This window comes from Tarenaya hassleriana, unplaced genomic scaffold, assembly GCF_000463585.1.
Source record: "Tarenaya hassleriana unplaced genomic scaffold, ASM46358v1 Cleome24, whole genome shotgun sequence".
NCBI classification, from domain to species: domain Eukaryota; kingdom Viridiplantae; phylum Streptophyta; class Magnoliopsida; order Brassicales; family Cleomaceae; genus Tarenaya; species Tarenaya hassleriana.
Genome location: NW_010965696.1, coordinates 1,832,976 through 1,845,824, shown reverse-complemented (window position 1 = coordinate 1,845,824; position 12,849 = coordinate 1,832,976). Strand labels below are relative to the sequence as shown.

General features: G+C 35.9%; 3 protein-coding genes across 3 annotated transcripts; 2 read left to right on the top strand and 1 right to left on the bottom strand.

Moving 5' to 3' along the window:
• Window positions 1–256: 256 nt before the first annotated feature.
• On the bottom strand, window positions 257–2,465 carry LOC104816091 (probable WRKY transcription factor 47; the record flags this gene model as incomplete). The annotated part of the gene is made up of 4 exons (XM_019202769.1): window positions 257–820; window positions 886–999; window positions 1,089–1,346; window positions 2,346–2,465. Coding segments are annotated over 4 exons (1,056 nt in total), but the record flags the coding sequence as incomplete, so codon positions are not given.
• Window positions 2,466–9,461: 6,996 nt separating this feature from the next.
• On the top strand, window positions 9,462–10,942 carry LOC104815914 (chitinase 10-like). Its single transcript, XM_010544530.1, has 2 exons — window positions 9,462–9,955; window positions 10,430–10,942. Exons 1-2 carry the CDS (start codon window positions 9,495–9,497, stop codon window positions 10,803–10,805), a joined length of 837 nt encoding a protein of 278 aa, XP_010542832.1. The 5' UTR covers window positions 9,462–9,494; the 3' UTR covers window positions 10,806–10,942.
• A 715-nt stretch (window positions 10,943–11,657) lies between these two features.
• Window positions 11,658–12,823, top strand: LOC104815913. The gene is made up of 2 exons (XM_010544529.1): window positions 11,658–12,422; window positions 12,526–12,823. Exons 1-2 carry the CDS (start codon window positions 11,708–11,710, stop codon window positions 12,615–12,617), a joined length of 807 nt encoding a protein of 268 aa, XP_010542831.1. The 5' UTR covers window positions 11,658–11,707; the 3' UTR covers window positions 12,618–12,823.
• Window positions 12,824–12,849: the final 26 nt, after the last annotated feature.

The window sequence follows — 12,849 nt, the reverse complement described above, 5'->3', positions numbered from 1 at the left end:
TGTTAAACGGTTCCATATTCGTCCATAGCGTTATTTGGTAAAAAAAAACGAGTTGACCGATCCGACGTGGCGCGCCACATCACACGCCACGTCGGATCGGTCAACTCGTTTTTTTGACCAAATAATGCTATGGACGAATATGGAACCGTTTAACAAGTTCAGGATTTAACGTGTTCAATTTTGCAAGTTTGGGAATTAATAGGCACTTCTACAAGTTTAGAAATTAATATTACTCCAAAATACAAGTTCCCTTATTATTATTATTATTATTATTATTATTATTATTATTATTATTATTACCTGAACCTCCGATGATGTTGGAAATCGCCGCCGCAAGAGCCACCGTGAAGTTCGGGTCCGCCGCGATGGCCGCTCTCACCGTCTCGACCATGCATGTTTGACTTTGACCCGACAAGAAAGGAGACCTCATCATAACATGGTCGGTAACGTTGGGTAAAGGCACAGCCGTCGGACCGTACTGACCAAGAATCCGCCGCCGATGTGGCGGGAAATGAGCGGAGGCGGCAGCAGAGGAGGAATATTCCGGTGGGGTGGTGAGGTTAAGGGTTATGGTGGGGAAAGGCGCGGAAGCGGAGAGAGTAGCCACCGTGGAGGCGTAAGCAAGGATACTGGAGTGGAAGATGTCAGCGGCGGTGGATGATTGCATGGCTCCATCGGAGGAGGTGGAGCCGGAAAAGAGCATGGAGGCGGCGGAGGAGGTGGTGGCGGCCATGGCGGTGGCGGATGGAGGGAGAGGGTGGTTGTGGTTTCCTTCGTAGGTAGTGATCAAGACACTTGTATCATCCGCACATCGTTGGACCTACATTATTAAAAGATGCATATGATAGATACACAAATGATGATGGTGATGATGATGATGATTACCTGTTTGCGAACGGGACATCCAGTTGCCATGGTGCAACGGTAGTAAGCCCGGGGACATGGATTCCCCTTCGCCATTTTCTGTCCGTATTTTCTCCATTGACAACCATCGCTAATCTATCAAATTCGAAAATCCAAAACAATATAAATAACCAAAAATATATAAGAATTAGTAAATTAGTAGATCCATAAATTTTGAAAATTACCGTAGGATTTTCTGATCTTGCTCTAACAGAAACCCTAGTTTTTCTCTCGGGATTTCGTTCGTCATTAGTCTTAGTTTCAACCAAATTTTGAGTTTCCGGTGAACTTCGGCCGCTGTTGCCGGAAAACTGTTTTTCTGCGGTGGTTGGATTCCCGTCCGCAGCCGGAGAAGACGGAGTTTGATCGATTAATGCACCTTTTGATGATATTATTGCTCGTTCGTGCTCTAGGGCACGTGAATCGCATGATGATAAACCATTCTGGCAGAACAAATTTAAGTTTATCTCTTAGGAAAAAAAATCTTAGGTAAACTGACAAAAAAGATAGTTGTATATAGATGGTGGCGTATTAATTAATTTGCTCCAAGTTACGCTATAAAAAGTTGTAGTATCTATGCAGATGAAGAAGTAAATGTACACATCCGTGGTTACCAATGCAATCATATACGGTCTCCATTCCTATATAATTGTCGTTTTAAAATTTTTTACATTTTTTTAAAAAATATATATAAAAAAGATTTTTATATCCTTATTTAATATAGGTTTAATAATAAAAACTAAATTGTTGTTAAAAGTTTATTAGAATTATAGAATTTTAATAAAAGATCAAATTGGAAATTATTTTATAAAATTACCTAAAAAGGTGAGAACGACATCTATATAGAAGCAAAAATAATTATCTAAAACGTCAACTATTGTGAAAAAAATGGAATATACATATATATATATATATATATGTGTGTTTTGTATTATGAGGTACATAGAGAAATGGAAAAGAGTTAAAATTATTTTATTCATAATAATACTATAAAATAGGTAGTGTAAAAATATGTAACAATTATTTTATTGTATTTTTTCCAAATTGCGGTGTTTTTTTTGTTGTTGTTGAATATTAAATAGAGTGTCCCATCCAAATTGCGGTGTTAATCTGGTTTGTCTATTATTTTTTTTATTAAAATATATGACAGCACCAACTTCGATTAATCACACAACTATATAATAGGGAGATCAACCATATATGTATTAACGCATACAATGTATAATATTTCAAACAATGAAAACATAATATATATATATATATATATATATATTAATGGATATATTTGCCTTAAAAAAGTGTATATATATATATATATATATGTATATATTAATTCAGAGTAACAAGAAATAAATCTTTGTTCGTATTCAAACAAGATTACCCGAGAACTTAGAGAAAACAAAAAAAAAATTATGTTACTGTACGAATAATTAAATAATTACCGATAGTATATGATTATCTTCTTGCAAGTGGTTATGCTTGGCCAAAAGCAGCCTATTGTGCAGCTCGCTGCAACTCTTGTGGATCTCGTCTCTAATGAACTTCTCATCTTTCGGTTCTCTTCATGTAGCCTCTCCATCTCCATTCGGAGTCTCTTTAACTGCAAATAATATTAGTAATCATAACAGATGACGACGACGATGATGATGATGATGATGATGATGATGATGATGATGATGATGATGATGATGATGATGATCGAACTCCATCGACATTCCAGATCGACCAGAATTCCCAGTATTTTAAATCGAGAGTGGCAAACACAAAAACTTTAATTTAAATTGAAAATCGTATAAAAAAAAGTTCAAGTGCACAGAGATGGACGAACCACATACGTAACCAAGATTCAATCGTATAAGCATATATATACTTATATAGAACATATGAATTTCTTTTCCTAAATTTATTATTCAATGAATATATATATATATATATATAACCTTGGTGTAAAAATAAAATCAAAGTTAACATTACAAAACAGAAAGGAAAAACAAAACTTACTTCAGATTTGGTTTCCGAGGTTCTTGAAGTGCCAGAACATGAAGTCCCCAAATTAAATTCAGCCTTAAGCAACATGATTTTTATGCAAAAAACAATATTTGAACAAAGTTTTGGGTTCGTTTGCGTGTATATGTACGGAAAATATACGTGCACGAAAGTATGTTTCATGAATTATTATCCATTAATACATGGGAGAAAAATGAAAACTGGACAATTTTTCAACGAAACAAAGACATGCATACATATATGCATATACGTTTTTATATAGATTACGCAGCATGCACATATATATATATATATATATATAGAGTTGTATATTACGTAATCTATGAACTGAAACCTTACGTCGAGACGGGAAGCTGACCCGGACGATGATCCATCCACCTTTGTCTGATCATTCCGCGGCTGATGACTTTTTGCGGCGAAGAAATCAACTTCTTTTATGGGCGGCTTGCGATGATGTTCCACGCCGGAATCTCGCCGGAGAAATTCTCCGGAGTGCAAGAAGGCAATCTCCCGGCGACCCTCCTTATGTTCGTCCATTTAGAGAGAGAGTATAAGGTTTTGAGGGTGAGTTGTGTAGTCTTATCTAGGTTTCTGTTTTAAATAAGAAATCACTGCTTTCATAAAATGTTACATATTGAACAAGAAAAAGGAAAAAAAAACAATTTACAAACCAAGAAAAATAAAATTAAAAAAAAGGTGGGATAAAAACGGAGAGCTCCTCTCTAGCTCACGGTGTAGACATACACGTTATATACACGAAGACGTGGTGACGGGACCCGTTAAGAGAGCCGTTAGGAGAATTGACGGCGAAGGGTCAACGTAGTTGACGGCACGGCATAACTCGAACGCTATCTGACGGTAAAGAAAACGATAAAGGTCATGGGACCCACATTGGAAGAAAAAACACCAACCCCACTTGACCATTCTTCGAAAGAAAAGAGCCAAAACCCCAAGCGTCATCTCTTTTTTATTTTATTTTTTTTTTCCTCCCAAATAATTATTTCATTAATTTATTTCTGTATCTGTCGTCGTCCACGAGCTTCACGGAAGACCGTCGTGGAAAGCTTACTAGTATTAGTCTTTCAATATATCAGATTATTCCATTTTATTTGTATTATATATATATATACACACATACATGTGTCATGTGTGTGTGTATTTGTATATTCAAACTGGTTACATGGAAATTGAAAATTGATAAAACTCCACCATGTATGCCCATAATAGAGATGTACACTGATTCATGTATATTCCCCAACTCTGTCATAATAATCAGATTATGAGACTGACGAAAACAAAAGGGGATCCTGCGTATGATTGTCTCCGGGTTATTCCACGCATAAGTTTTAGCAATCGAACCATATTGAATTCTCGAACTTTCTAGAGATTCAGATGGGATTTGAGGGAAATTTTATCTTGTGATTTTTTTTCCGTTCAAACGTATAGAATATTGGTATTTATAAAACTCTCACACACTCTAAAGAACCCACGTTTATATATATATATATATATTCTCTTTCATATGTATATGAAATATACATACAACAATCTTAGGGTGCGTGATTTTGATAAAGCACTTATATAATCCATTGTCCAATCGTCTTAGATCTAAGAAATCTATCTCGCATATATATGGTATTTATTATGCTAAAGAAAAATATGAAGTCACTATAACATCTCGATAATGTTATCACTTTATCTACGCAAAGGAAACAAGAGAAATATAGAATGATTATAGTTATATAGTATAGTCCCGATTTCACTATCTTAAAATTATAAAAGGAAATTTTCGACCGTTCCCTTTGATTGATAGTATATTAATAGCTGTTACACATTATTGAAAATTTCTACGTCCACCATTTTCATCGCATATTGATTTTCTCGGTACTCGATACCGCAAGTTTTAATTTGGCATTTATTTGCTTCGTGTGTACAATACATACGTTTTCCTTGTGGACCATACAAGATTACAAAAATTAGCGTTTTGTCGTTATCGGTACACGTTTCAGATCACATGGCCAGTGGTTATAGAATTATGTGTACACACGGTATGTAATTCTACATTTCAACAATATTGCCTATGATAAATTTATAAACTATAAGAAATTTTATCATACATTTTTCCCAAAAAAAAATTAGTTGATAAAAGACGTGGAAAGAACTGTCGGTCAATGATGTAGAAGATGCTAGGGTTCCGGTTGACACTCAAATCAACAGCTGGGAGGTCCTCCTTTGAGAATTTATTTATAAAATTATATATATATGTATGTATATATCATTTTGTCTTTTCAATTTTCCATGTAAGTGGATATATGTGTAATATACGATATATGTTAATACTTTACCATTATAGGTTACGATTACGAAGTATGTATAGTACTATTCAAATCATCTGCTAGGAAAATAAAAGATTTTTTTTTTCGATAACTTAGGAAAATAAAAGATGACTAAATCTTTATATGTTTGAATGGTATAAAAAATTACCCTCTGTTAATACCATTTGTTTATCTATAGAATACATAAAAATATCACAACTAAATAATAATAAAGTCCAATGCAATTATTGTTCATGTACTTTATTATATGGTCACATTATTAGGTAACATATGCAAATCTTTGGACACACTTAAATTTCTATAAAAAGAATTCTACTTTGCGTGAGTTATACATAACCTTTTCCATACTTCATATATTTTTTCGAAATGTTGGACCAAAATCTTACAACTCTCTTGCATTTTTTTTGTCGCTTTGTTCCAATTTGATTATATAAAATGTAATGGCGACAATTGGACCACCATGTAGGGGTCTGAAACTATCAAATTGCGCATCTTTTTCTTAGCAATTTTGAAAAAGGGACAGCGACGATCTTTTAAATTATTCTCATACACACCGTCAGATTTCATTTAACCTATTTTGTTTTCATATTTATACATGTCACGATGCATGCGTTCGTTTTGGAAAATATATATAAGTTCATTATAGTTTTTCTTGATTACACTTTAGTGTATATATTGATTACTAGAATTACCGAAGAATCTACGGATCTGTCCAAATAAAAGACAATAGGGTAACATACTGTATCGACGTGGTCTAACAAAAGTCAAAGTTGCCATCAATCATCATTAGCTGAATATATATATATATATATTATAGAAAGACAGCTTGTTGTTACATGGCCGTTCACTCGTCATCCTTTAAACCTAACTATATGGAAACGAAAAATGAGAAACAAAAAATAATAATTGAAAAAAACAAATTTAAACAGCAAGTATTTTAATAAATCCTTATAAAGTCCACACTTTTTAGTTGCTTCAATTAATTCCCTCTTAAATGCACATGTGCCATTCCCGTAAGATGTTTATTTTTATATTTCTCTCCATTTAATTCTAAAAGCTACATGATATTTCAATATATACACACACTATATATATACGTTATCTCCCTCTCACACACACGCGCACACACATACACCACGCGCGCATGCGCGCACACACGTATATATTTTTGGTATAAACATATATACACACACATATACATATGTTTACACACACACATACATATATATATATATATATATATGAAGAATATGGACTTAACTAAGAGTTGTTTTCGTGAAGTTCTTTTGTCAGTTCATGACGATTTTATTGATGGGATTCTTTTACAAGTTTCTGAACTTGTCAAATTTTGTGAACTTCTCGAACAATATTTGTCAAATTTTACGTAGCACGACAACGTACGTAGAAGGATAGTTACACGTATGAAAAAAAAAATATTTAAGGAATTTCAATCGAATGGGTCTTGAATTTTGAATGTTCCTTCTTAATCTTTAATCATTATACGCATATTAAGAACGTATCCAATAATAATCATCGATAAGAATTATTACGAAAAAGCTCTATTTCTAAATCTAGTAACACAAACACTAATAATCTCACAGTTTTAATCAAAATATATTTCTAAATCTAGAAAATTTAATATAATTAATTAAATATTTTTTGGAAAGCTCCCCATATTTTATACTACAAATCCGCTCATAACCATAACAGATGCGAGGGCATTTTTAAAACATGGTGTTTTACGTAAAACGAAGTTTGTATTTACTCCAATGGTACGTCCCAAAATTATAGGTCTTTGGATTGTCGTTTCCCATGATTTATTGATTATTGACGTTAGACATGCAATGCATTCTAGACATATAAAGACATTTATATATATAGACGGAAATTTGTTCTGCGTCCGTCCATAGTTTGACATTTTTTTCAAGCCCATGATAATTAGGGTTTGGTGGCCGAAAGCGAAAGCCATAGTACGCATTAATTATTTTCTTCAAGGGTGAATTTTTGTACAGAAATTTTAGGTTAGAATACTTTAGGATCTCTATTAAGAATATATTAAGAATATAAGGATAATTTTATAATTTTAATATATATGCGGATATCCGCGGATACACATTGTTTTAATATATAAAACTCGAACCAGAACCCGTATGACGGGTATTTCACTTTTTAATACTCATTTTCGTTTTCGTTAGGTGTCGAGTACCCGTTTACCCACGATATCGGGTACCCGCATACTCGCGGGTAACGGGTTTAAAATGGCCAACTCTAGTCGATGCGATGGTCCGATCATCATTGCGCGTGCGTAATTTGCAAATAATTACATGATTTGAATTGAGATTTTTGGGAATCGAATAAGTTTTTGTATGTTAATTACAATTTTGGATATCTTAATTTCTGGCATGGAAACTCAGAGTTAGAGGGACAATCTATAGCACATAAATAATACAAAGATCGAATGAAAAAAATACTAACTCTTCATAATTTCCAACGTAATAACATCTAATAACATTCAATTTTAATATTATATTAACTCTTCATAATTTCCAACGTTAGAGCATTAAAATTATTATAATTAATGTAATTTTTCGATTTAGAAAACATTAATATATGGACATGGCAAGGCAAAACATTAATGAATAGGAAAGCAGATGCACGCAGATGCGTGAATGCAATTGCGACCCAACACATATTAGACCCGACCCGATTTCGGTGGTGAAATGGGTCGTCTGATCTGAGCCCACACTTAGGAAGATGAGAAAATTTGGACACAACCTTACAAACACACAAATTATTTATGGGCTGAAACGTGGTACGTCTCTATATATTCCCGTTCTTCTGTTACACAATAAACGAAAATGTATGATCCTATCCAAGTGAGAATAAACTATATAACTCCCCATATAGTTTTATATATGCATAATACAATCCGTTTCCATTTTTTTAAACATAAAATTATTAGCTTTTTGAATTCTGCTTATAATAAAAAACAATGCTTTGAACCGTTCCTAGATGGGCCGAGATGTGCAACAATCACAATTCCACGAAATAATTCTCTATATAAAAGTCTTCCCGTTTTTTTTATGAAATCATAATTAAATTTTATTCAACAGAAAATAAGATGCGATACCTTATAAGTATGCAGTCTTACCCTCTATAAAGACGAAGAAAAATAATGACAGTCAAGATCATAAGCGTTTGAGCCCAAAATATATATGTAATCAAACATTTATCATAAAGTAAAAAAAAAAATTGGTCCAACAGAAGTAAGTTAATGTACATATATGTGCGTTGGAAGAGTAGTGCCCGTGAACAAGATGGCACGTCAAGTAATTATAATGTCATGACTCATCATATAACACATGAATATGTTGCAACTATATGCGAATATCTATAATCACATGGTGCAATTAATTGGTAGTGTATCCAACTCTATTGGAGGGCTCTATGCACCATTTGAGCATCTCTGCTTCGATTTATTTGGAAAAGGGAGGGGAAATAATTAATAATGGTAACATATGACTTGGTCCAAAGGACCAAATAATGGTACGATATTTCCCCAATTTGATTGGCTTTTTGTTAGTTAGCCGTCGAAATAGGACTTTTTCGTGTGGATTATGTCGACATCTCTATCTATTTTGCCTCTCCTTTTTTTTTCTTTTCTTCTCTTTCTTACATTGACATTTCCTCCACTGAGAATGAGTCTTCGATAATGCGACGGTGGACACACACCATGATGCAACTGATGCAATCTCATAAATGTTTTGTCGTGATGAACTATATTAAAAAAATCGACTTTTAAAGTCTTTGGTATGTATATAATATAGTATAGCAGTATAATCTAATGTAACATGATTCGATGTATATCATATGTATAACCTTTGCTCAAATATTTGACTCTTTATGGGCTAAATTAAAGGCTTTTGAACTTGATAAGTAATTCTCAAACATTATATTTTGAAAAAAAAAGCAGCAAAAAAAAGTGAATGGGATTATGATATATGTCCGAAATCTAGGTAATCCTATGCATGTGGGTAGATCCCATAACCAAGGAACCTTCTTAATAAGGGAGGGGAAAACTCTACACCGAAGAGAAATTAAAAAAGGTCAAAGTCAAAACGTTGACCTTTGACTTCTGACAGATCCCACTGTTCGGATCCACATGCGTACATCTATATAAACCACGAACTCGTTTCCACCCACAAACCACGAAAACTAACATCATCGAAAAGAGGATAAGAACAGAAAATGGCGAAACACTGTTCCCTTTTGTTCTGGTTCGTGTTCACTGTCTTGTCGCTGTGTTCCACAGAAACCGGAGCCCGGTCTGGAAATTTTCCGTCGCCGATCACCGGTCTGATCCCGAGATCTCTATACGACTCGATGTTTCTCCACAAGGACGATAACGCCTGCCCGGCAAAAGGGTTCTACCCGTACGAGTCGTTCGTGGAGGCGACGAGGCGGTTTCCGGCGTTCGGAACCACCGGAAATATGGAGACGCGGCGGAGGGAGGTGGCGGCATTCTTGGCGCAGATATCTCACGAGACGACCGGAGGGTGGGCCACTGCTCCGGACGGTCCGTACGCTTGGGGTTTGTGTTTTAAAGAGGAAGTGAGCCCTCAAAGCGATTACTGCGACTCTTCTAACGCTCAGTGGCCTTGTTTCCCCGGCAAGTCTTACAAAGGACGTGGCCCCATTCAAATTTCATGGTACGTCGTAATAATAACAACATGTTTATTTTCATAAAAAATAAAATAAAAACAACAACATGTTTATACATGAAGCGTAACGAGGAAACGGTATATATATATATATATATAAAGTTACCTTTCATGTACAACACTATTCTCCTGTTTTTTTTTTCAGGGTTGGGCACTTCAAATTGGGTTATGGATTATGGAACTAATGAGAAACTAATTAATAATATCTAATTGTATTCGAATTAAATTTGATAAAAAACCAAATGAGTATAACTTTTTTAAAATAAAATCATGAAATCCGAGATAAATATAAAAATAACTGAAACACCAATAATTTCTTCAAAACACTAGCATAAAGTTCAGACTCGAACAAAAAACGGATCGAATCGAATCTAATCTAAAAATTGATAGATATAGTATCCATTGTTTAAACCTACTTATTTGTAAATCTTTTCTAAATTGTCTTTACGTTGAAAACTATAGGAACTATAACTATGGACCGGCGGGTCGAGCGCTGGGTTTCGACGGTTTAAGGAACCCGGAAATCGTGGCGAACAACTCCATAATAGCCTTCAAGACAGCACTATGGTTTTGGATGACGGAGCAGAGGCCGAAACCGTCGTGCCATGATGTCATGGTCGGAAGATACAGGCCAACGGCCGCTGATTTGGCTGCAAACCGAACCGGGGGATTCGGTTTAACGACAAATATAATCAACGGCGGTTTAGAGTGTGGGGTAACCGGAGACGGTCGGGTCAATGACCGGGTCGGTTATTTTAAGAGATATGCCCAATTGTTTAATGTGGAAACTGGGCCTTATTTGGACTGTGAGAATCAGAGGCCTTTCTCTTCAAATTAATGGGCCTCTCTCTATCTCTCTCTCTTTTTCAAGTATATAGTCACGTTCTTCGTTGGAGGGTTAATGAAATAATTGAACAATGTAATATCAAGCATTGTATTTTAATTTATATTTTATGCATGTTTCTGATTAATATATAGGCATGACAATTATCTTATTTTTTAAATATTTTAACCCATTTTCTTAAGTTGTTTAATTTCGATGAAATGTTAAATAACATTCTTCTTAGACCCAATTATGATACCAATTCTCTCTTTTTTTTTAATATGTGTATATATATATATATATATATATATATTCTGTATTTCTTACCGTCAGTCTGTTTATATAAATAATATCCACGGTCCATTTGTCATCTCAACAAGCCAAAGGCCGGCTAAGAATGCATCAACGGTCGGTATGATTTTCATCAAATAGACCCCATTGATTAAGTTTTATTATATTTTATGTTTTTCTATACACACAAGGACATTTATACGCACCCATGTACACTTCATATATATTAATTTTATGATAAAACAAAGCTATGTACCAATGAGCATTGGCCAAGTCACGGGTTGTCCTTATCCACGTGTCACGAAACTGCTGGTCAAGTGAGTTGGTCAGCCTCACCTTGTATCAGCTCTTCAACGCCCTACTTAACAATTCCATTAATCATAATCTAATTTATGCATTAATATTCCTTAATCAAACGGATATCCTCTTCCTTTGCATTTTACCATACTGCCCTTTCGAGTCCTAACTAACTCTTTACCCCACTTGACGAGGGTAAGTTTGGTATTTCAGAGAAGCTTGTTGTTTTATAAATAAGATGTCTACGTCGTCATCTTTTAAATTAAATCATTCAACCAACAGAACGTCCATATTCGAGAAATCATTTGGGAGAAAAAAGAAAAGCTAAAATGGCGTTCGATGTTCATCCGAACATGGCGTCCTTCACACGAGAAGAAGACGATCACGAAGATCATCAACAGAACCAGCACCATTCCTTGTCGAGGCTCTCGATCTGTACGAACTACGAAGCAGAGGACGATCATGACGACGAGTACGATGCTGCAGATGACGACGGCGCCGAAGCCGACGAGGAACTTTCCGATTCTGATAAAATCCGCCGGAATAGAGGCTGCGGTCAGGGAGAGATGTCTATGGAGCTCAGTTTCTCGGATTCCGACAAGGAACCAGGTTGTCATTCGCTCCCGGGGACGCCACCGCGGTGGAGGAGGAGGAAATCCCGGGGCGGCGGAGGAGGAGGGGGAGGACAGGAAACGAATTCTCCGGTTTCCGGAGACAAAGCGTACGCGAGCGAGAACGAAGCGCAGAAAAAGGGGAAGCAGGGGGATCAGAGGAGGCGGAGGAGGTTTAGGCGGGAATATCCGCCGTGGGTGGGGAGTATGAGGCGGAGTAACACCGATCAAGGCGGAGTAGGAGGAGTGGTGGTGGTGACGAGGCCGATCGGAGGGGGAAGGCCGTTGTGTATGGATATGGAGGAGGTGAAGGCGTGTAAGGAGTTAGGGTTCGAATTGGAACCGGGTCGGGTTTCGTACTCAGCCGGGTCGAACTTGGATACTAGTAGCGGTGGCAACTCCCCCATCTCTAACCGGCGCATCTCGAGTCCTGGTTCGTTCACAAAAATCACTCTTCTTTTTTTTTTTTTGGTGAGAACTAAGACGAGAAGTGGTGGGTAATATATATGTGTGTGTGTGTGTGTGTGTGTGTGCAGGGGATGACCCGAAAGACGTGAAGGCAAGGCTGAAGGCGTGGGCTCAGGCCGTGGCTTTTGTTTCGACTTCTCGTCATCCTTCTTCTTCCTAGCCCTGTGGGGTTTCTGTTTCTTATTTTGCCAAGTTTTACATTCATTTTCTAATATCCAAAAAAAAAAGAGTACATTCCCACCTCTCTCTCTCTCTTCTTGTATTTTTTTTTTGTTGGGTTAATTTCGTTTGATCTGGGTTGGGTTGGATTGAGTATGATTTTGGAATTTAGGAGTATTTATCCAAATATTGCAGAAAATTTGTTGATATGATTCCCCCCCCCCCAAATGTTT